Raw genomic sequence first — 22,509 nt, 5'->3', positions numbered from 1 at the left:
CATCAATTGGTAGACGGTACAGACCTTTCCAATATACTCATTGATCTTTTAGTCATGCATCTTTTGAACATGCTATGCTTGGGTTTGTTTTAATAGGTTAACCCCTTTTATTGTGATACAATGACATTGTCCCTCAATCCATGTTGTTGGTCACACAGTAGGGTAAGTGTTTCACGTTGAGACATAATTAATAATTTATAAATAATGCATAAAAGAACTGACAGAAGAATCAGAAGCTGATATGTATCCCTCAGCTTGATTTACACCTCCCCTAAATTTGTATTTTTTCTTATAATATTTTCCCTCTAAGAAATCCACTAAAACTACAATAAGTTCACTTTTCTTCTTAATGACAAGATAAAATAAGATGCCTAAATTGGCGCATATGGAAACCATTTGTGTTTATTTTCATAGGCTGCATATTTATACATTCAATGGTTTATTTGAAGGCGTCACGAAAGGAGCGAGGTGCAGGTTCCGTACCGTCCAGCAGGTGGCGCTGTAGACCCTCACAAAACTAATCCAAGAGGAAGAAGTGGTAGTAGCGCATCTAGCTCCTCGCCAGAGCCCGAGGGTTAGCTCATGACAGCTACCCTCATCCATAACCATTCACCTTAGCTTATATTTCTGCTCAGCCTGAGTTTCTTATGACATCCTTTAAACACAGAGACGATATCCCGCCATGTTTGAGGTAACGACGACAAATTAGCTGCTATTTGGGCTTTTTTTTATTTTTATTGTACAGCTGGTTTACGTTTGCAGGGATTTGGGATTTTAGCTAAACTGTGACACTTAACTAGCTAGGCAGATACAGTTAATTAACCTGGTCTAAAAGATCTAGCTTGTTAGATTTCGGTAAACTGGGGTGACATTGATTAAGACCCCCTTTGAGCACCAGTATTAGCTCTTACTAATACCGTCAGAACACTGTGATTGTTAGCTGCTCAGCTAGCGGTGTGTGTTTATATATTTACTAGTGAAGCGTCCAGTAACGGGTTGAATTTAACTATGGGAATTAGTACCGCTCCTGGGGGGGTGGGGGGGCCCTTTTGTGTTCAAGTGTTTGTGAAGAAAATATTAGACGTGAGCACACAGGCCCAAGATAATTGTTTGTTAGCCTTTCAACACAGAGACTCTTATTGCTATACATGTTTGGTAAGTGCAATTGTAAAAATGAAAAAAAAAATAGACTTAATAAATACATCTAGCAGAAGTTATCTACAATAGTTTGCATTATTGAAGTGTTTTGAGCCCTTGTATACTAGGTTAATATAAAATGACACATACATTAGACAGGACTGAACTGCAGGTCACTTTTAGTAACCTATAGGAACACACTCATGTTGTAACAATGGGAATGTTGTTGGCTTCTGATGTGATGAAGGTGGCATAACTTAACCTTTTTAAAAGCTGAAGCTGTGAATGACAAATAAGCTGAATTCAGAGAGCCTGTCAGTAGGATTATGACTTCCAGATGAAATGTGACGTTTTGTAGTAGGCCAGCTGATCTTTATGGTGGTGTCACTTCTTTAGCGTTTGGCGTGAGTGTCTCTCTGTTTTTGTTTTTTTCTAAACAGGATCCTGACCACCAAGATCCGTTGTTGCTGAGTCTTAATGAAAACTATGATGACCAGAATTTGCAACATCCTGACACAAAAAAAGGACACGCAGGCCTCGAGTACAACCACGAGTCTCCAGAGATTCAAGTAATAATCAAAGAGGAGGAGGATGGCTGGACTGTGAGTGAAAATTGTGAGTGCAATTCTTCTTAACTAACTCACTGACTATCAGCCTCAATCCACTAGTTGAAATGCAGACAGTCACTTGTGACTTTTTAACATTTTTGTTTTCCACTGTATTGTGTATTGTTAATCACAGATGAGAGCTTTAGCTCAGAGGGAGAAAAGAAGGATGCCTCCTCACACACTTATCATCCGCACCTGAAAGCACGTGGGAAGGAAAGCTCTATTCTACGCACAGAGAAGAGTCAGCAAGGAGAAAATTTGGGGGAGAAATGTTCGGATGAGCCTGGTGGCCCTGCTGTCTGTGGACAAAGCTCCTCTGCAATAGATGAGTGGCAGAGACACATGCTCATGGACTACGATGAGAAACCTAAGATTTCCTTAGTACATGGAAAGAATCCTGGACATGTGCATCAGTGCAATAACACAGTAGAAGAGTCCACCTCCACTCACATAAGAAACATGAAGTCCCATCAGAAAACACAGGCGGGGGTCGATTGTTACTCTAAAAACCAGAGCCTGGACATGAGAAAAAGCACATCTCTGCCAACAGACGCAGAACTACATGAAACCAGACAATCAGCACCTTGCCAAACAGTATGTAAAATCCTTTTTTTTCTAGAGATTCATTAGCCCTGTATCTGAACGTTAGTCATTGTTGTCTAACCAGCAACTCTGCTGAAACTTTTTGAATCAAATTCTTCTGGTTCCTCTATGAGAGAGTGATTCATTGTTTTTCCATTCATTTACTTTTGTATATTGATTCTTGTGAGATATTTTGGCAGAGGGCTAATGTGTTTTTATGCACATAATGTTTTCCCACCTAAATGTATAGAGACAATGAAATTTCTCCTGTCGCAGTACTAACATGTATTTATGCCCACTCTTATTTAGACACTACTTGTTATTTAACTCTCAAAGGGAGCGGAAATGTAATGCCTTTGTTAACCTGTGCTTTGTATTTAGGACACTGCTGGATCTGAGTCCATCATGTCCGAGGGACTCAGGAGGGAATCTGCAAACTTAGCGGACCAAACGCTCCATTTGACTGTTAGACTACAGGCGGAGGAGGAGGGGGAGGAGGGGGAGGCACAAGAGGAGGAACAAGATGAAGAAATTAGTGGTTTAATCAACTCTGATGGAGAAGTGGTTGAGTGGGATGCTAGTAAGTGATTCATAATATCTTGCAGAAAGCCCAAATCAATGCATATTGTTAACTCAGGGGACCTCTCTTGTTTGTGGTTCCTCCGAGAGACATTTTCTGGTAATTGGCGTCAAAATATATTTTTGTTTTGCAATTTTCTAAATAGACAAAAAACATTGAAACTGAAGAGAAATCCATTGAGCCTTGGTTTTCTGTTTTCTGTTGTCATTTTCTTCTTGTTTAATGGGCAGTTCGTATTTCAACTAGTAAAATATGCATTTAGTTTACAGCTACATTGACTTTATTTTTCATCTGGAGTACAGTAATTTATTGTATGAATACTCCACATAACATGAGCCAATTACTTTGATTTTTACAGCAGACAGTCCTGACCGGGGCTCCGACTGCACAGAAAGCCTTCGGCCAAGCAAGGTAATTTGTCTTAACACATAATTCATTAGTCTTACACTACAAAGAAGAATGTTGACTTTATCTTCTTTAAGCCTCCTTTAACCTCTGATTGCATATAAAGTAAGTAATTAACTTAATTATAATAAAATCCTGCCAGAATCACAGCTTAGTATAGGGATGAAGAAGGGTTCAAATAATGAGAAACTGATAAATGTCACCTTTAAAGGGATTTTCTACTGATTTCAACCGTACCTCTTTAAATCTAAATTAAGTGTAGTCTAAAAAAGCCTGCAATTATTGACTAAGTTCTCTGTGTCTCTAGAGTCACAGTCTGTTTTTCCTCCAGCTTCCAGACATGTCATATGATGTTGTTGGTTAGCAAGAAGAACTACAGACTATTTCAGCTTTTATTTCTAATCTCTGTCTATGCATTAAAAAAATAGAAGCTTAAAATATGAGAGCAGAAGATGTTAAGAATGAGGATACATTTTGAAGTGCTTTGGCTGTCTCGGATATTCAGGCCTATTTAGTATTTATCTGGCCGAAGGAATGCAGTGAAGCAAGGCCAAGGCAGCAGCTGCTCAAGCGATGTTTCCTGGTACATGGAGGCAACGCCTTTGCTGAAACTTAGGCAGGAGAACCAAATGTTTTTTTGTTAATAAATCTGGCACTTAATTTATTCAATTTATTATAATGTCCTGATTTGTCGTCCACAGTAAAAAAAAACGTGCAAAGTTACTCAATGGTTAGGGTCTTTTAAAAATGACACTAGTTGCTGGAGGAGAGTCCTGGAAGAGAGTGATCAGCTCTTTGAAGTGTTAGTTAAAGCTGCAACAGATGATGTGAAAAATTATCCTTTAACTGCCCCTCAAACGTTTGAAAACACATCCTATAAGTGTGAATACAAAAATGCATGTATTCCTGCTCTGTCAGCATTTATCCAGCAGGGGTCTGGGCATTAAGTTTCTAATGGTTTTTAATGATAATCATCACAGGGTGTCTTCCTGTCTCAGTGTCAGCTGCAAGGCCAAAGCCAGAGAGACAGCAGTAGTCCAACGCTCATCATGGAAGTTGTGTCTGTGGGGGAGGATGAAGAGAGGGATGAAGGGGAGGAAAAAGAAAGAGTAGTAAAGATGGCGCCTGCCTCGACCTTATATCGTGGTAAATACGAATCAAATGGAAAAAAAATTCAAACAGTTGTTAAATCATAGTCCTGACTCAGTTCCAATGTTGTCTTTTGAACAATATTATCAGGAAAGAGAACAAGAAGGAAGAAGACGGCTGCAGAAATCAAAGTGGTGTCACTGGATGGCGCTGACGCGCAGGAAGAAGTTCTTCCAACTCCCAGTGAGAATTATGATTTACTTGTCAAATGTTGGTTTCAGTGGTATGTGTGGAGGATTTGTTTTATTTGAATTTTTAATTTATATTCATTTGTATGTTTTCGATGTTCTGTTTTTAACTCTGTAAAGCACTTTAAATTGCTTTATATATTAATATATTAATGGTGCTTTATATTCTGTGTTTCTTTCCATATGGTATCATTTTCTGCTCCCCCCCCAAAAGCCAAAAGACGAGGCAGGCGAAGGAGTTCTGAAGTTCCTTTGTTGTCTGTGGCAGAGCTGGAGGCAGAGCCAGGAAGTAAGTGTTCCTCACGGTGATTGAATGCATGTTTATCCATGTTTATGTTGTGTTTTTTTTTTTTTTGTTGTTTATTTTGAATCCCTCTTCTTATGTTACAGTGTTAAGGCGCACCCGTGGAAAGAGAAATGCTCCTATCATAGAGGAACCAGAAGAGTTTGACTCAAAAACTGTCCGCAGAGTTTCTGGTAAGATAACAATGAGTTCTTTTCAGAGGTAATGTTTCCTTTTGATTTTGTCCAGTTCTGCTCATTGATTGTGGTTCACAGCATGTTAGTAGAGACAGATCAGACAAATTGGCCTACATAGAGATTTGAATATTGCACAGTGGAGTGACAAAGTGACACTGTATACACACAGTTCATAAATCAAAATAAACTTTACTCACTTACTTTAATAAAATTGCCACACATACATCCCTCACCTTTCTGTTATCGTTGTCTTGTACTGTGTAGCCTGGTTAAGTAATACCCACTCATTTTGGTTAAAAACAATACATGTTATTTTAGACTCTTTTCTTTTTGCTTTTTTTTTCAGCAAAACGACCATACAAAAGAAGGAAAGATACAAACGCATCTATTAAAGAAGAGGGGGAGAAAACACAAGGTTCTACCGGTAAGAGCACATAAATGTTCCACCAGAGTGTTTCAGCAGCATGGTAGGGAAGCTGCAGCTAATAGCATGTTAGAACAAGGTTAGCTCAATGTCACCACTGTTTTAATATGTTACTTAAGAGCTATTAAAAGTCCAAATACTGGCTCTGTAGCTGCCTGCACTTCAGTAAATGCTGCAATGATTTATGATGGATTTATGAGGAGTTGGGATTTTAATTCAACCCTCTGTTGGATTTCTTCCAATTTCATCCAAAGATCTCATTAAAACAAAGAAGACAAATAATAGAACAGTACATACAGTCTCTTTGATTGTCGTTTACATAAAGAGCAGCGGCAGATCAGGTATTAAACTAGAATCAGAATGAAACTCTTTTAAAAAAGCATTCAGAAAACTTTCTTTCACACTCTTATTCCCTTCATAGGGAAGAAGCGCCCTGGCCGAAAGATGATTCAATATCCAGTAGAAATACCTCCCGAGCTTCTGAAGAAGCCCAAAGAGAAGATAGAGTACCACTGCTCAGTTTGTGGCAAAGAATTCCCTCACGCCTACAAACTAGAGCGACACGAGCTGATCCACACAGGAGAGAAACCGTACAACTGCTCCATCTGTGGGCGGGGCTTCAATCAGAAGGGAAATCTCAAAACCCACTACAAAATCCACTTAGGTAAGACTGGGTTCTACTTCACAGTTCTCTCCTAGGGCACTTAAACCCTCAAAACATATATATTTTTGTAACAATACAAATATAAAATGGTTTCATCAATGAAAGCACATTGAGCTTACCTAGCTTAATTGGTACTATACAAAAAATATTGATTGATACCCCATTGAAGCTGTTACAGGCATCAAATATTACAATATAAAATTAATATCTGGTTTCTCGTTTGATTATGTGAGTCTTAAAGATTCATCTCTGTTAACTTCATTGTTTATTCAAACTCCTCACAGGATCTTTAAATTAAGTCAAACGAACCACACAAAGAATGTAATACTTAGTGAGTTAACATGATCTTTCTCTTCTTCTTTTTTTTTGCCTCTGTGCAGGTCGTAAGGGTGATTTGGATTTTGATGCTGAGATGGACCCCATAGCGTCAGAACTCTCTGAATACTTGAAGTCTCTGCCTGGAGAGTCCAGGATCAGATTGTCCCTCCGTTGCCTTGAATGTGGAAAAGAGTGTGAGAGTCAGTCGGCTTTACAAGCACATCACATTACTGAACACACAGCTGGTGAACCAGACGCAGCCGAGCAAAACACTTCACAGCTTCTCTTCTGCCGCCGCTGTGGTATTCAGTTCAGTGACAAAGAAAAGCTGGAAGAACATATGAACACCCATATCAAGGAGAAGCGCTACTCATGTCCGGACTGTGGTAAGAGGTTCATTAATGAGAGCTACATACAAGTCCATCAGCGTATCCATACTGGAGAGAAACCGTTCCTTTGCTCCCAGTGTGGGAGAGGTTTCCATACAGCTTCCTCCCTCAAGCTCCATGAGATGCAGCACTCCGGGGAGAGGCCGTACGCTTGTGCCATCTGCGGGAAGTCGTTTCGAATAAACTCGTACCTAACAGCACATTACCAGACCCACATTAAAGACAGGCCTTTCATTTGTAGTGTCTGTGGGAAAGGATACTCCAGAGCAGAGGAACTCAAGGTTCACCACAGGCTGCACACCGGAGAGAGACCCTACGAGTGCGGAGAGTGTGGGAAGAGCTTCATCTACCGCCAGGGTCTGCGGCAGCATCAGCGCACACATGCTGGGCGACGCATCGGTCCGACCAGACAGCTCGGGAGACCGAAACAGGAGGCCAGACTGGACATCTGACAGCTGATCTATTGATACATTCTTATGTTGTTAACCATATTGAAATGCACTTTTTTTCTGCTCTTCTTCCCTTCATTCCTTCCACCAACAGAAAAGACGATTATGTGTCTGAAAATGTGTGCTACAGAGTCTGTGTGGGCGATCGCCAAGAATAATTTGGACGCTAACTGTGTTGTCTTTCTTGTATTCCTGTTTTGTACCTGTGTTTTATGTTAACTCTTCTGTAGTAGCCCATCTGTACAATTTCAGTGCCTTTGTATCCTGCATGCCAAATACTTATATTTTATGTTAAAAATGATGCACTATATCATTGTTATTTTAAAATCCACCGTGATGGAATACAGAATTTTTTCAGAAAATGTCTGTGTTTTTGTCTACATTTTAAATAATGTATCCTTACATTATGAAGCATGAAGGAATCGGCTGAGTCTATGTTTTTGACTTGCCTCAGACACAGTAGATATCCATGTTACTTATTTCTATGAAAAAATGCATCCAAAATCTTGGTAAAATCAAATACTCTTAATTTTTTTACTTATGCAAGATGAATGAGTTCAGTACAACACTGGTTAAATGTTAATATAAGAAACTACTATATCATCCACTGTAGTCTTTCAATGCATAAACAGTCTATAGCTGATATAGATAAGGAATACTTCAGAAAACATTTTCACTTCAGTGTGTGAATGGGTTGGTGTGACATGGGGTGTAAAAGCTTAAGTCCATTTACTAGTCAATTACCATGTGATATGTCAAACTAGACTTATGGGTAAATCTTTTCTCACAAACAGACATCGTGTCAGACATCTGTGGAGAATATTAAATTTTATTTCAGTGGACTGGTATTTCTCTCTCAATGCCTTTTGGGGTTTGCCAAGTCTGAAGTGATTATATATTCTTTATTTTACATCTGATAGCTGGGGTGCTGGTGGCGCAGTGGTTGGTGGGCGCGCCCCGTGTGTGGAGGTCTTGGTCCTCCAGGTGGGCGGCCCAGGCTCGAATCCAACCTGTGGCTCCTTTTCCCGCATGTCATTCTCTACTCTCGCTCCCTGATTTCCGACTCTGTCCACTGTCCTATCGCTCCATTAAAGGCTTTATATGTGATTTTTTGATCCAGCAGATGTCGCCCTTGAGCACCAGCATGAAACCAAAACAACTTGCGCTGCATTGTTGTGTTAGCATGCTAATGCTAGCGATCTTTATTATGCTCGTATCTTCACACTGCATGTAAATTTACCCGAAATTACCGTGATCTAGAAACACAGTTAAGCAGTGAATACAGTATGTTATTCTTCTTTTCTATAGTCCCTCAATTAAACAACTTTTATACGCAAGGGGATGAGTCGGCCGGCCGTCCGAGCAATGTAAACAAACTGAAGATAGGACTCAGAAAACTCAGAAAGTATCACAGACAGTGGGACTCGGGTGTTACACCCATTGTAGACAGTCACTACTCAGAGAGTTATTTTCAGAGGATATACTTGATTTCTATTACATTTAAGTTTGAAAAGTCGCATAGAAAGCCTTTAAAGGCACAAAAAGCCCAAAAATAAATCTTAAAAAAAACCTAAAAGAAAACTATTCTTTCTCGCAAAGGGTTGTTTTGAGTTCAACCCCATAACAACTTGGCCCCAATCTGAGTAGGATTTTCTTTCTGAAGATATTCAAGTAGGTTAAACAGCTCAATAACCTGAAATGACACATATTATCCTCCTCTTCAACCAGTTTAAATAAGTCTCAGAGGTCCCCAAAAAATGTCTGTAAAGTTTCTTGTAATATATCCACTCTGATCCTGTATATCATCATGCCTATAAACCCCTCTATTAGCCCTGCTCAGAACGTGCCCTTCTCTGGAAGGGCTTGGGTGGCTCTGGCATTCTTGCACCAAGCCCTATTGTTTACGGTGAGAATGCAGACTCAGAAGGTATACAAACATCTAACAGGGAGGGTGTCACCCCACCTGTGGGAGGGGTTACTGCCCTTTGTGATGTCATGAAAGGAAAATCTCCAAATGGCCTGTTTGAGCACACAAAAGTGGAGCAGGTGGAAGATGGAGAGGATGGACTTTTCTCATGTTTGGGGGGTTTGTAGACACACTAGAGACACATATTAGTCTTAGAAAAACATGGTAAAGTGTATTTTACATAATAGGCCTATTTGACTTTAAAATTATAATCAAAATTCTGTCTTCATTATTTATGAAAATGTCTATCAACACTAGATTAAATAAAGGAATTCATATTTTTCGTATGTGATTGTGCTCCTGCATGAACTGTACCGTGCCAAAGCACACCTCTTCCAAGCTTGCCAGGGCCAAGGAAGTGTACCGTGCATGGATCATAGCACTCACACTAGTCAAACGAACTGGACTTTAGGGGTGAAGCGTGTTTAGGCATGGTACGGATTGTCTAGTGTGAGTGCGTCCTTAGAACGCATCAGGGAAAGAAGAAGTGGCAGTAGCTCAGTCTGTATAGGGACTTTGTTTGTAACCAGAAGGTCTCGATGGTTCAATTCCGGTGCGGAGCAAGTCTGGTAATTGGTCTGGTTGCTGGAGAGGTGCCAGTTCACTTCCTAGAAGGCAAGCAGAGTCCCATCATTGATCACTACTTCTTAAAAAGTCTGTCGAGTGACAAAACCACAGTTCACAGGATATCAGTAACCCTGTCAAGGGGATAGCTTGGTAGGAAAGGATGTAGATGATTCTTAGGCCAACCCACTAGGCAGCGAGAGAAACTGTAGGCAAAAAGCAAGAGTTTAATGCCCTAGGGCAAATGAAATGAAATAATGGGAGCCAGTGATCAGGGATACTGATGTTCTATGGGCTTAAAGGAACAGCAATAAACAAGTCAGAGTAGATGGGACACATTATTTATGCCTATGGTGCTGACAGGTTTGGAGTTAATCATAGAAAGAAGGTGGTGAGTGGGCAGCCAGGTAGGACTATAGACGGCAGAAAGAATTAGAGAAATTAGTTAAAGCCACAATATGTAGGAATTCAGTTGTGTGCCCTTTGGTGCTGACTCAAGGTCACTGAGTGAAACTGCACTGTTGTAAAACCCACAGTGCTGTTATGCCTCCCCCACGTATCCCCTTTCACTACAAGCTGCATTTGTTTAAAGACCAGAAGCCAAAGACCCATGTCGACCGATAAGGTACAGTCATTTTACTGATTTCTTCTCAAATATAACTCTGCTACATACCATTGTAGAACAAAGTTTTGGTGTAACATGGATTTATTTATTTCAATGCGATCCTGAGACATTGGGTACGATGACACCGCAGGTTATACGTTATACATCACAATCTGTTCTAAATAATATCTGCAGGGGTGAAATCTCGACTTATTGTTCCGTCACTCTCTCTTTTTCTCTTCTTAGCTTCATACGTCGCCATCCTGTTCTGTCTCTTTGCCTCAGCCATACACGCTTCTTGCGAGAGAACCACGGCCCGATGCTGAACTTATAGTGCTATAAGCAGGTGACTGGGGATGATCTGTGGACATGGAGGCAACGCTTTTCTGCCTTTTTAAAGTTGTTGTACTATTAGATCGACTTTGAAAATACTACTTTAAGATGTAGAGTGACATATTGTTGATTTAAGGAGAGGAGACAGTTAAGAAAGCAGTGGAGAAAGGGGACGGTAAGTGAAAGGGAGGGAAGTAACATTTTTTCAAGGATAGCTAAGAAGTGGGTTAGCAGTACTTAGAAGGGTAGAACATCTGAGGAGGAGGAGAAAGGAGAGGGAACGAGTAAGGACAGCATTTTGTAGGGATCCATATAAGTTTGTGAAAGGAATGTTTAGCCATTAAAAGGGAGGACAACTCAAGGTCAGAGCAAGAGGCAGAGGAACATTTAAAAAAAATAAACAACAAAGTAGGTCTTCCTTCTGAAATACCAAGAGATAGAGTTTACAATGAATATTAGGCTCCCATGGTGGAAGGAAGTTGAACTGTAGTAAGGCATGCAAAGGCTTCTTCAGCCCAAGGGCTAAATGGGGTCCCCTACCGGGTTTAAATAATTGCTCCAGATGTACTTAGATTATTTTTGGGAGTAATAAGAATAGTGTGGGATAAGCAAGTGGTACATATAGCTTGGTGTAGAGCAGGGGGAGTCCTTATTCCCTAGGAGAAAGAGTCCCCAGGGTTAAGCCAGTTTTGGAATATTTCCTTCTTGAATGTAGAAGGAAAGATGTTCTTTAGTAAAGTGGCAAAGAGGCTAGCAGACTACTTACAAAATAATAGATTCATAGATACCACAGTGCAGAAAGCAGGAATCCCGGTGCTTAAAACGTACTATGATCTGGCACCAGATTCAAGTGGCTAAGATAGAGATAAGGGATTTAAACGTTGTATATTTAGATCTAGCACATGCATTTTGTACAGTACCGTACAGCCTGATAGATAGCTTTTGACTTCTTTAGAGTGCCAGCCAGCGGGGTGAGTGCCCCATAAGGGCACCGACTAGCTCTGCTTCCCCCTCCCTCTTTCTAAGATGTCTCTCAGACTTGTCTCTGTATCTTTCTACAGTATTTTTTCTTATCTTATTCTTATCCATTATTTTTCACGTGTTGGCACCAGAATTAGTTGCGTTTTGTTTGTGGGGTCCATCAGGGGCCAGTTGGTAGTAGCTTATTTGCCTTGTCACTACCTGGAGCCTGTGTTTGTTGATGCTGTTTGAGCTGTAATGGCCATGTGGTAGAGTGGGTAAGATATATTAGTTCTGTGTGTGGGTATGCTAAGTTGTAAGGGCTAGCATAGACAGGGGTGGACACTAGAGCTCACTGTCCAGCCTCCCAGAGGTATTGTGGACAAAACACCTGTTAAGGGACGTTCCCACTTGACAACCTCTGGGATGTCCTGGCTGTGGCTGCTCATCAGTCTACACAGTTGAGTTGTGGGGGCCAGAAGGGGCCATGCTGTATGGGCTTTGTCACTACCTGGCTAGCTTGCATTATCGGGGCCTGGGTCGGTGAAGATGGCAACACTGCTTTGTTTGTTGTGGTAACTAAGGGCCATAAAGTAGGTTATGTAATTTATCAGGAGGGAATATTGGCATTAATGGAGAGGGGGTGGGATTATAAATTCACACTTCTACCCACTCCTTTTCCAACAATCAATAATAGTGATGGCAGGTGTCTTCACTGTGCTTTCCATTCATGAGAGCACAAGTGTCTTGTGTTTATTTCAAATAAACAAGTGATTTAATTTGCTTTTTCAACATATAGCCTACATATGTGCACAGAAGTAGTTGTTTAACTAATTTTAAAGTTAACTGTTATTTTCTGCAAATAAAATACAGTGACCACGACTGCACTTTATCTGTGAACTAATTTGCACATTGTAATTTAGGTTTTATCTTATTGTTTGTAAACTGGGCGGCTGTGGCTCAGTTGGTAGAGTTGTCGGTTTGATCCCCAGCTGAGCAACATGTCTGATGTGTCCTTGGGCAAGACACCCTGCATTGCTTCAGTGGCGATGTATGAATGATTAGTGTGGTACTTACTCTCTGATGTACATGGCTTTGGATAAAAGTGTCTGCTAAGTGAATTTTAACATTGTTAAACTGTCTCTTTATCATGTAATGTTTACTATGACTATGCTGCTTCGCTCATGGCCAGGTCAACCTTGTGAAAGAGATCTTGATCTCAATGGGTTAATTACCTGGTTAAATAAAAAAAATTAAAAAATACCTAAACGAGAATCATGTTTTTCATTATTATTCTGAGTTTGGGAAGGAAGGGAGAGGAATATTGTATACAATCAATAGCTTAGCATGGGTGACCGGGCCTTCTGCTCCTCTGCTCCCAGTCTGTGGAACGCTCTCTCCGAGCAGCTGAGGGCCCCACAGTCTGCTGAGGCTCTTAAAAGGGCCCTAAAAACCCACATTTTTTTTCTTCCTGTAGCACTTTGAGATTTTTTTTTTGCAAAAATGTAAAGTGCGTTACAAATTAAATGTATTATTATTATTATTATTATTATTATTATATATTTTTTGATTTTGTGTTCAACAAAAACCTATTAATCGTAGAAACAGAGAACAAATATATTTTTGCAGTGGTTTGGTATTCTCTCCGGAGCTGTATGTGTTAAAAAAAAAAACCCGTTCTCTTGAGAGGGATTTTGATATTATTTTGAAAATCCAGCCGGAAGTACCATCGTTCCTGTGAATTGCTAACAGCTAAAGCTAGAGCGGTTATCATCAGCACCAAAACGCCGATATACCTGAAGTCATTTTAGTTAGTCGGCATTAATTTGACACACTGTTTTAACACAATGAGCATGAGAATGAGAGAGAAATAGAAAAAGCACGAAGTCGTGTCATTAAACTTCTGTCGAGCGACCACTTTTCTTTCCTGAGGGAAAAATCTTTGCAGAGGTTGGTCAAAATGTCTATTGTCTGATGTTAAAACGTTTAGCTAGCGAAGTTAGCGAGCAGGGAATCTGCGGGTAGAAATGCTGTGTTGGTATCACGTTGCACTCGAGTCTACAGTGGATGTTATGTGTTGTGTATGACTAGCGGCTTTGGCTTTGGGGGGACGCGTATTGTTCGTGAATCGCTAAGATTAGAAAAGCTAGTGAACGCCATGTTAGAGGCTAGCTGGCTAATAAGAGTTTCCTTAAAGGCAGAGGTGGCCATTGACCAGAGCCCTGAGCTGCTGGTCACCTCCTCCTTCACGATCCAGAGACACCTCATTCAGAGGACGTACACTGGTCACTTCACTTGCATTAAATTATAGATACCAACAGGTTAGTCAACAAGGCTGCTGCCTCACTTAAATCACAGTTTAATGTAATATTTCATTTAATGTAAAAAGCTTCTGTTCAGATGGCCGATTAGAGGTAACCCCGACTCTCCCAGTGCCTTCCTTGACATTGAAATCCTTTGAAATCCCAGTAAATAAAACACTATACATGTCGTGTAGCTTATTCGTTTATGTCCATGGGGCTCTGCTGAATTCAAACCCCTGTCACAATAAAGCATTCCCCCCCTGCTCTAGTGTCCTTGACCAGGACAATCGATGTCTTCCAGGGTGGAGGTACTGTTTCGCATCCAGCAACCCCCCCAACCCAGAAGAGTACTACCCCCGTTTAGATGTGGTGCTGCTCTTTAAAAGTCCTCACTGCATTATAAGTAATTTATCAGAGCCATGTGTGAGACAAAGCCCATTTGATTGTCTTTATATAATTTGGGACTCATTTTAAGCTGAAACATTTGTACAATTCGTCTGTGTCATATTTTGAATTGCTCGCTTGAACCCCTCACCAGAAGAACCCCATGTAGGAATCTGGGATAGACTAAGGAATAAGGGATTTTTTTCTTTTGTTGGCTTCATAACACTCGAAAAAGTCTTTATTTAAATACACAGTCATTCATCTGAGTTTACCAGCCCGCGTAACAGCCCTTATCTAGGTAGACATCGATACATTGGTGAATAATAGCCCTTAATGTATTAAGACTAATATTGGCACATGTATCCTGAGTCAGTTCACTATGCATCTGTCAATTTCACAAGTAACACATCACTATGACTCTCGACTAATTAAGTTGAATCATTGTTTGCAGAAGTGTGTTTGTACGTTTATATTGAGATCTTGTGATTGATTTAGCTACTCAAGTTAGTGGCCAATTTGATAATACTACCAAATTGACTTTAAGTCCAGACTATTAAAACTAAAATGAGCAGACATATCCTATTGGTTTGATTAAAACCACTTTTCTTACTTTTACTGTGACTGGTGTTTAAAAGTATTAAAACATCAAATGAAGTCTGAAACACTTCACAAGCACAGAACAGCTTTGGTTTGCTCTTAGTAAAGTAATGATGCCACTTAATTATTATGAATTACTGTACTCTACGAGTCAGTGCAAGACTAAATAAGCCCCCATGGATTAATGATCTTTTTTTAAGCTTGTCAAATGTAAGATGAATGTCTACCACAGCTGTGAAGTTTCGGCCATGTTTAGCTGTGTGTAGATATAATACACTGTTATTTGAAAGCCTGTTTACTGACTTGATTATGTACCTCCTCAAGGCTGCTTGTTTGAGAGATGGGCTCGGAAAAAACAGACGACTTTGGACCAGCCGTGATTCTTGCTGAGGAAAGTCAGCAAGAAATCGGAGGTCTGATTAACTCTGATGGAGAAGAAGTGGATTTCTCAGATCTCGGTAAGTAAATACATTTGTAACGTATACACGGGTTAACAGAAAAAAGTCATGCGCTCTGTAGGTTATTGGTCAATATTCAGTCTCAATAAGAGTTTCTTTTGCCTGCTGAAAATGATTTTTAATCTTGAATTGCTTTGCTTGTCTACCCGTGAGATAACAAACTCTTTGAAAAAGTCGTAAGCCTGAATGTTTCATGGCAGAAAAGCATTATCATTCTGACATCATTACATGGATTCTGATGTGTTTCTGACCACTGCTGATTGTGTTTTAAGTATTGACTGTTTAAATATCTTTCTTTCACCCTTTGTTTTTCCTAAATAATACACCTTGATATCTTTCTGCTTGCACAGGAGATGATAAAGCTATCCCAGGCATGCTACCTGCAGAGGCTCCAACAAAGACGGCTGTTCAGAGGGAGAATGAAAAACCCCCATCTCTTCACAGCTGCTCAGTGTGTGGAAAAGACTTCCCTTATGCTTCGAAACTACAGCGCCACCTACGCACTCACTCGGGAGAGAGGCCTTTCCCCTGCTCCATGTGTGAGAAGAGATTTCCTGAGAAAGGGCTGCTCATGATACATGAAAGGGTCCATACTGGCGAGAAGCCGTTCCCATGCACTTTCTGTGAGAAAAGGTTTGCCAGTCAGGGGGAGCTGAGGCTGCACCGGCGGACACACACAGGCGAGAGGCCGTATCACTGCTCCATCTGTCTGAAGAGCTTTTCTCGACACTGGCATCTGAAAACCCACTTGGAGGCGATGCACTGTGAGGTTGTAGCCGGCTTTGTGAGGAAGAAGTTTCCATGTTCGGACTGTGAAAAAAGCTGTAACTCAGCCGCGGAGCTCAGAGATCATCAGAGGACTCACACAGGAGAGAGGCCCTATCAGTGCTCTTTCTGTGACAAACGGTTCGCCTTGTCGGGAACGCTTGTGAGGCACGAGCGTCTCCACACGGGTATTACGCCCTACCACTGCACCGACTGTGGGAAGACTTTTGCTCAGCAGTGGACCCTGACTACGCACATGCGGACTCACACTGGAGAAAAGCCGTACAGCTGCACGCAGTGCGATAAGTCTTTTGTTGCCCCAGGAGAGCTTCGGAGGCACACCAGGATTCACACAGGGGAGAAGCCGTACACCTGTGCAGACTGTGGGAGGCACTTCTCACTTGCAGGAACTCTGAGAAACCACAAAAGATCGTGTACACAGAACAAGAATGGATCGGTTACAGATGCCGTCTCAGACCAAGTGCAAGATGAAGTCAGGGTGTCGTCCCAGCAGGATAATCAAAACAACTCTGAGGTAGTGACAGCACACAGATGCACTTAAGTAGAATCCATTTTTTTCTTACTGCTTTAGTTCGTTGAAAAAAAGCCTTTTAGCAAATTCTAGCACATTTGCTTTAATGTTTATAATATGCACTGACAGATACATTAAACATTTAGGGCACATATCAAATCCAGAACATGTGAAAGTCACAAGAAAACAAGGCTTTTTTTTTTTTTTAGAAAAGCAACATTTGAATATGAAATTGATGTTGATTTGTGACTTCAAGATGAAATGAGGAATTGAATCCACATGATTTGGAGAACTGTGTCACCTCATGCCACCTTCTTCTTTTCAATGTCCTTATACCTGCCTCAATTTGAACCTCTCCTTTCTTTGTTGTTAAGGTGTCTGACAATCAGACTTTGTCCTGTGTGCTCGAGCCTCATTCATCAGAGGGTCCTAACTGTGATTCAGAGGATCAGTGTGAAAATGACCTGACAGAACCAGAAGACCAACCAGACGATGTGACCTCCAGTCCACCTATGAATGTTATAGTAAAAGAGGAGGAAGAAGAGGAGCCTTTGTGTGGTATGAGACTCTACTTTGTATATTCTTTATCAGGGGTCGGCAATCTTTTCCATCAAAGAGCCATTTTAGCCCTTAGCCCGCTCTCCCCCCCTAAAAATCCGCCTGGAGCCGTAAAACATATTTGAACCTGTCAATGAAGTTTATGCAGCCTCTCTAAGCCCAAGCATATGACTAAAGGATCTAAATGACCAGTCATTGATATTTTTACCACATTACATGCAACAACTCTTGAGTGTTTTAATTTTCCTCCAGCACACGCTGCTCTGTGTGTATAACATACAGGGATGCAGTGGGATCAGACATTTATAGGCTTGCTATTTATTAAACAACAGAACCAACCATCTTGATGTAGAGAAACGTTCTGCATCATATTTTAAAACAATAATCGTATCTTTAAAAATGATGAGCCACTACAGAGGCAAACTTCTGTACCTGAGCGCTCTGTCATACCACCTGCTGTTATCAGAGTTGGGCAGAGTGGAGGGCGTGATTGGTCAAGCGACTTGAGAGAGAGGGAGTGGAGTAGAGCAGGGATGTTGACAATCTGACAACAAGTTTATATTTAACATCATATAGGGGATATATTCAATGGTTTCGGGGTTAAATCAATCAATCATTATTTGTATAGCGCCAATTCATAACAGCTGTTATCTCAAGAAGCTTTGCAAAAGGCTACACACTCCAGATCTGTGCACTCAGCTTTATCTTGAGTCAGCCCTGGACCTGGATTATAAAATAGTATGCAAAAAACTTTGAAACAACAATAAAAGTAAAAACGTTTCTTTTTTGGCAAAGCCACCGGAGAGGGGCAAAAGAGTGCCGACCTCCCTTCTATATTGAAAGAAACATTACTGTATTTGATAATGACTTTAATATTCATCAGCATTTTCACATGTTTCCTTCAGCAGTAGAAGCTCCTGACCAGATGTCTGTTAGTAAAGATTGCGTCATTCAGGAGAAAAATGAAGAGCAGCATCAAAGCAACATAGACATCAAGATAACAGTAAAGCAGGAGGAAGAGGAACCTGTAAACGGTAAGAGATTTAGTTTACACGGAGGGCAAATATCACTGAACACGTCAAGGATAATAATAACTTCTGTTGTTCTTTACTACGGTAATTTACTGTGACCTTGTTCTTTGAATATCTGGATTAAAACAGCTTCTTCCGAATGGATTTCAGTTCAGCTCTGTGTTTCCCTACATGGTGTGAGAAAAGAGAAAAGTTGTAACTCCTCTATTTTTTTCTGGTATGCAGAGCCTTCATCCACAAAGCTAGGTTTTTCTGACACATAATGTTTTTTATTTGCAACACAGCATTGGAATTATCGATTTGAAACTAATAACAATATAATCTATGCTACATAAAGACACGAGTATCTCCCCATGTTTCCAACCTAAAGCAACATTAAACTGGTTTCAACTGAACAGTCTGGGAATCTGTCCCTTTAAGTGGTCATAATTAAAGCTTCTGTTGGGATTGTTAGGTACCGGTATCTCTTTAATTCATAAAAAAGTAACTTGTTATTCTGAGATAAATATGTAATTAATTCAGAGAAAAACAGATCCCATCTTTTTTGCATGTGAATCCAATACACTTCTGTGCATGTTTACCTTTTTATCTATACAAAAGAATTACAACATCTGTGATAAATTAATAAGTGTTTTTGAAGTCAAGTCAAGTCTGGGTCAGGGTTTGTGGAACGGGGAACTGAAGTAATGAAAGAAAAGTGGGACGTGACCAATATAGGATTTTTGGGGCGATATTGATGTTGAGATAGATTAGGTGCGGTCACACTGGCAATCCGTATTGTGCCTAAGCACGTTTCACCCCTAAAGTCCAAGCCTCCACCATCGGACTGGTGAATAAATCTAGTAATATCTGTGATAATATAAGCCTATACTAATAGTCACTTGATTTGCTTATATCAGCCGATTTTATCGACTGGCCGATGAATCAGTTGGGCTCTAGAAAAAAGGTGTGTTAAACAAATATTTATGTGTGGAAGTTTGGGACAGCTGCCTATTCAAAATGAGGTGAGGGCTTTCATGTAGCTCAAATGATGTAAGCTCCACCTTAAGAGAAGTTAGCTGTAGTTTCATTAAGCACCACCCAAAGTGCTGGCACAAGTGAGCTAGCATCAGCACTAGCATTAGCCTTGAAGCTAGCTCCTACATGAGCCTCGATAGGCTGTTGACTATGCTCATCTCAATGCAACCTTCCTTTAAGCTTACACAGTTTACAAATGACTTGAAGGTTGATCATCGGATTGTTTTTTTTTAAGAATTGATATAATTTCCTCATCTTTTAGATTATTTTATATATTTTTTTCAATATATTAATAAATATTACAATAAAATAGTCGGGATGAAATGCAGCAAGGGGCTGAGGGTTGGATAAAAGCCTCTGCACAAGGGGTTCCTGCTCTACTTACTGAGCAAAACCAGCACCGGCTCATTTCAGTCTTTTTGTTAAAGGATGCCCCAGTGAGCTGTGGTTTCACAGCAAAAATTATAAGATGAGTTTTTTGCTGAATTGTTACTTTACTTTATTTAATGTTTCCACAGAGTTTCAGAAGGTTCCTGATAGTGCCCCTGACAGTAAAGGAGACAGTCCTCCAGCCTCGCCGGTGCACGAGCAGTCAAACAACAATGTGAAAAAGAGCTCTTACTGCTGCGGGCTCTGTGGAAGAGACTGTCACAAAATGTCCGCTCTTCAGATCCACATGAGAATTCATTCGGGAGAGAAACCTTACCAATGCAATTTGTGTGGGAAACAGTTCACCCAGAAAGGCCAGCTTAAAGGTCACCAGAAAGTCCACACCGGAGAGAAACCGTTCTCCTGCCCCGACTGCGGTAAGAGCTTCGCCCACTCGGGGGCCATGAACAGACACCGGCTCACGCACACGGGAGAAAGACCGTACCACTGCTCTGTGTGCGACAGGAGCTTCAACCAATCAGGACGCTTGCGGGAACACGAGAAAATCCACTACGGGGAAAAGTTTGACTGTCCCGAGTGTGACAAGAGTTTCACACGAGCTTCAAGCCTTAAGAACCACTTCAGGCTCCACACCGGAGAGAGGCCATATGGCTGTGACATCTGTGGGAGAGGCTTCAGCCGCTCGCAGAGCCTGCGGCTTCACAGACGAAAACATGATCTGAATCAGACTGAGGAGGAGTCTACATTCATTGTTGAAAATGAGGATTCCTCACAGAGCGACGATAACTCTCCTATTAATATGTGTATAACAGACAAAAACGACTTATAATGTATTTATACAAACCATGAACATATGGACCAGTAGTATTATTTCAATACAACGTTATTGGCAGTTAAACATGAACTGTTAGAAGGAAAAGTAAGGGACTACCTCTCTGTGAAGATACCAGATAAACCTTAACATGATGGTTGAAAAAAGTGTTACAGCAAAAATATTTAACTCCTAGATAGTTGGCATAAAAAAGAATAAACAGACACAATATAGGATGGGCTTCTGCAACTTACAACACAGTCTCAGACAAAATGACCAAACAAATATTTACAACACACAATTTTTGTAAAATGTTGGAAACTGTCTAGATGATACATTTTAGACGTCCTATGTACTCTCATTTATTACTCTTAACTACATTAGTTTCACACTCACATGAGTATTTATGATAGAAGAAGTACATTATTTAAGGTCTTTGATTTCAAATTGTCATGCTGTAATTCTCATTCAAGCTAATCATATATATGTGGAAATGAAATATGTTTTTCTATCAGAGGTCTTCGGGGCAAATGAGCAGTGTATGAATGAGATGAAACTAGATTTCATTGTTGGTATTACAGGAACTAAAATGAAAGAATTGAATCAGGAATGAGGCAGTGGGATCATGATCTTCATCTTTTTTGCCTAAACCATTTTGCCTTAGTGGTGAATAGTTTGTGCGTCTCTGTTTTTGTGTAGCAGTTTTTAAATAACCAAATCATGCATCATCAGGCTCACCTGGTTTGTATGACTCTTAAAGGCCAGGTTAACATTGTGAATAAAGGAAACATTCTCCTGAGGCTGTGATGCAAAAAGCATTGCTATGATGCTATGTAGGAGGTTAATTTCACCCTGCACTGCCTCTATATAATGTATGGGACATGTTTTATTGAACAATTAAAGTGAAAGTACTGAGGAATATTATGCTTGTGGATTAATGATTGAGGAGATTATGCTTATAATATAAGATGCATTATATTTACATTTGCATTTCATGGATATTTACATATTTCATACATTTACATTTCTTTATCTGTATTTTTTTTTAAATAATTGGTAAATTAAGGTTTTGCTGGCCTAGTAAACCAAACATAGTGACTTTTCTCTCACATGAATACACTGTTTGCAACTAAATCATGAAAAATTGGATGTGATTTTTTTCTTATTGAGGATTTTCCTCCAGAAATTAAGACGTGACAAAAATCTCTTAAATAAAGTTTGAACAGATTTCAATGTTATTACAGTACATTGTTAGAGATCCACATGTCAAGCAGCTTTCAGCATATTTAAATGTAATAACCGTATATGGGAGCAGGACAAAAAAGCTGTTAAACATACCTTACACAGCACAGTGTATAGCAGCATGTGCTAGGAAACTAGAGTTTTGCTGGGCCATATAAGACTTTCAACCAATGTTTGAGAAATATTTTAATCCTTGAAACTAATTTGAACTGTTCTCTCAACATTTTGAAGTCAGACTTAATTCTGTCAGGTCTGAAATGTTTAAAAGACTAAATGTTCCTGGAAATTAAGCTTTTTGCATTTGCATGTTATACAGTTACACTATTTGATACTGTTTGTTCTGTAAAGTGATTTCTATATGATTGAAATAAGTTTTACAAGTCGAAGCACCTTTAGGGGTAATACGCTCACTCGGATATTTTTAAGGAAACTTATGGATAATATTAAAGTTTACAATATTTCTCGTTTTCTTGTTGAAAAAAATTACAATTTATGTTAAGATTTTACAATTCACAAGCTGCTCCTGAAGGCAGCACCGTATCAAGTAAACACAACCCAGCTCCATTCTGCGTAAACAGCCTTGTCAACACAAATACATTTAAAATAGTATAATATCTTAAA

General features: G+C 40.1%; 1 protein-coding gene across 1 annotated transcript; it reads left to right on the top strand.

Annotated features, from left to right (window-relative positions):
- The first annotated feature begins 525 nt into the window (after positions 1-525).
- On the top strand, positions 526-21,565 carry LOC132954515 (zinc finger protein 850-like). The gene is made up of 17 exons (XM_061027088.1): positions 526-691; positions 1,578-1,752; positions 1,879-2,339; positions 2,709-2,907; positions 3,266-3,318; positions 4,293-4,458; positions 4,552-4,644; positions 4,864-4,938; positions 5,040-5,126; positions 5,476-5,553; positions 5,975-6,217; positions 6,598-7,371; positions 15,423-15,542; positions 15,893-16,842; positions 17,214-17,397; positions 18,303-18,431; positions 19,964-21,565. The coding sequence occupies exons 1-17, from the start codon at positions 683-685 to the stop codon at positions 20,662-20,664; spliced, it is 4,497 nt and encodes a 1,498-aa protein (XP_060883071.1). The 5' UTR covers positions 526-682; the 3' UTR covers positions 20,665-21,565.
- Positions 21,566-22,509: the final 944 nt, after the last annotated feature.

This window comes from Labrus mixtus, chromosome 2 (genome assembly GCF_963584025.1).
Source record: "Labrus mixtus chromosome 2, fLabMix1.1, whole genome shotgun sequence".
NCBI classification, from domain to species: Eukaryota; Metazoa; Chordata; class Actinopteri; order Labriformes; family Labridae; genus Labrus; species Labrus mixtus.
This window is presented reverse-complemented; position numbering and strand designations above follow the sequence as displayed.

Coding starts and splice junctions, on each gene's coding strand:
- LOC132954515 (XM_061027088.1), top strand. Junction 2,340..2,708: donor AATCAGCACCTTGCCAAACA/GTATGTAAAATC, acceptor CTTTGTATTTAG/GACACTGCTGGATCTGAGTC. Junction 3,319..4,292: donor AAAGCCTTCGGCCAAGCAAG/GTAATTTGTCTT, acceptor TAATCATCACAG/GGTGTCTTCCTGTCTCAGTG.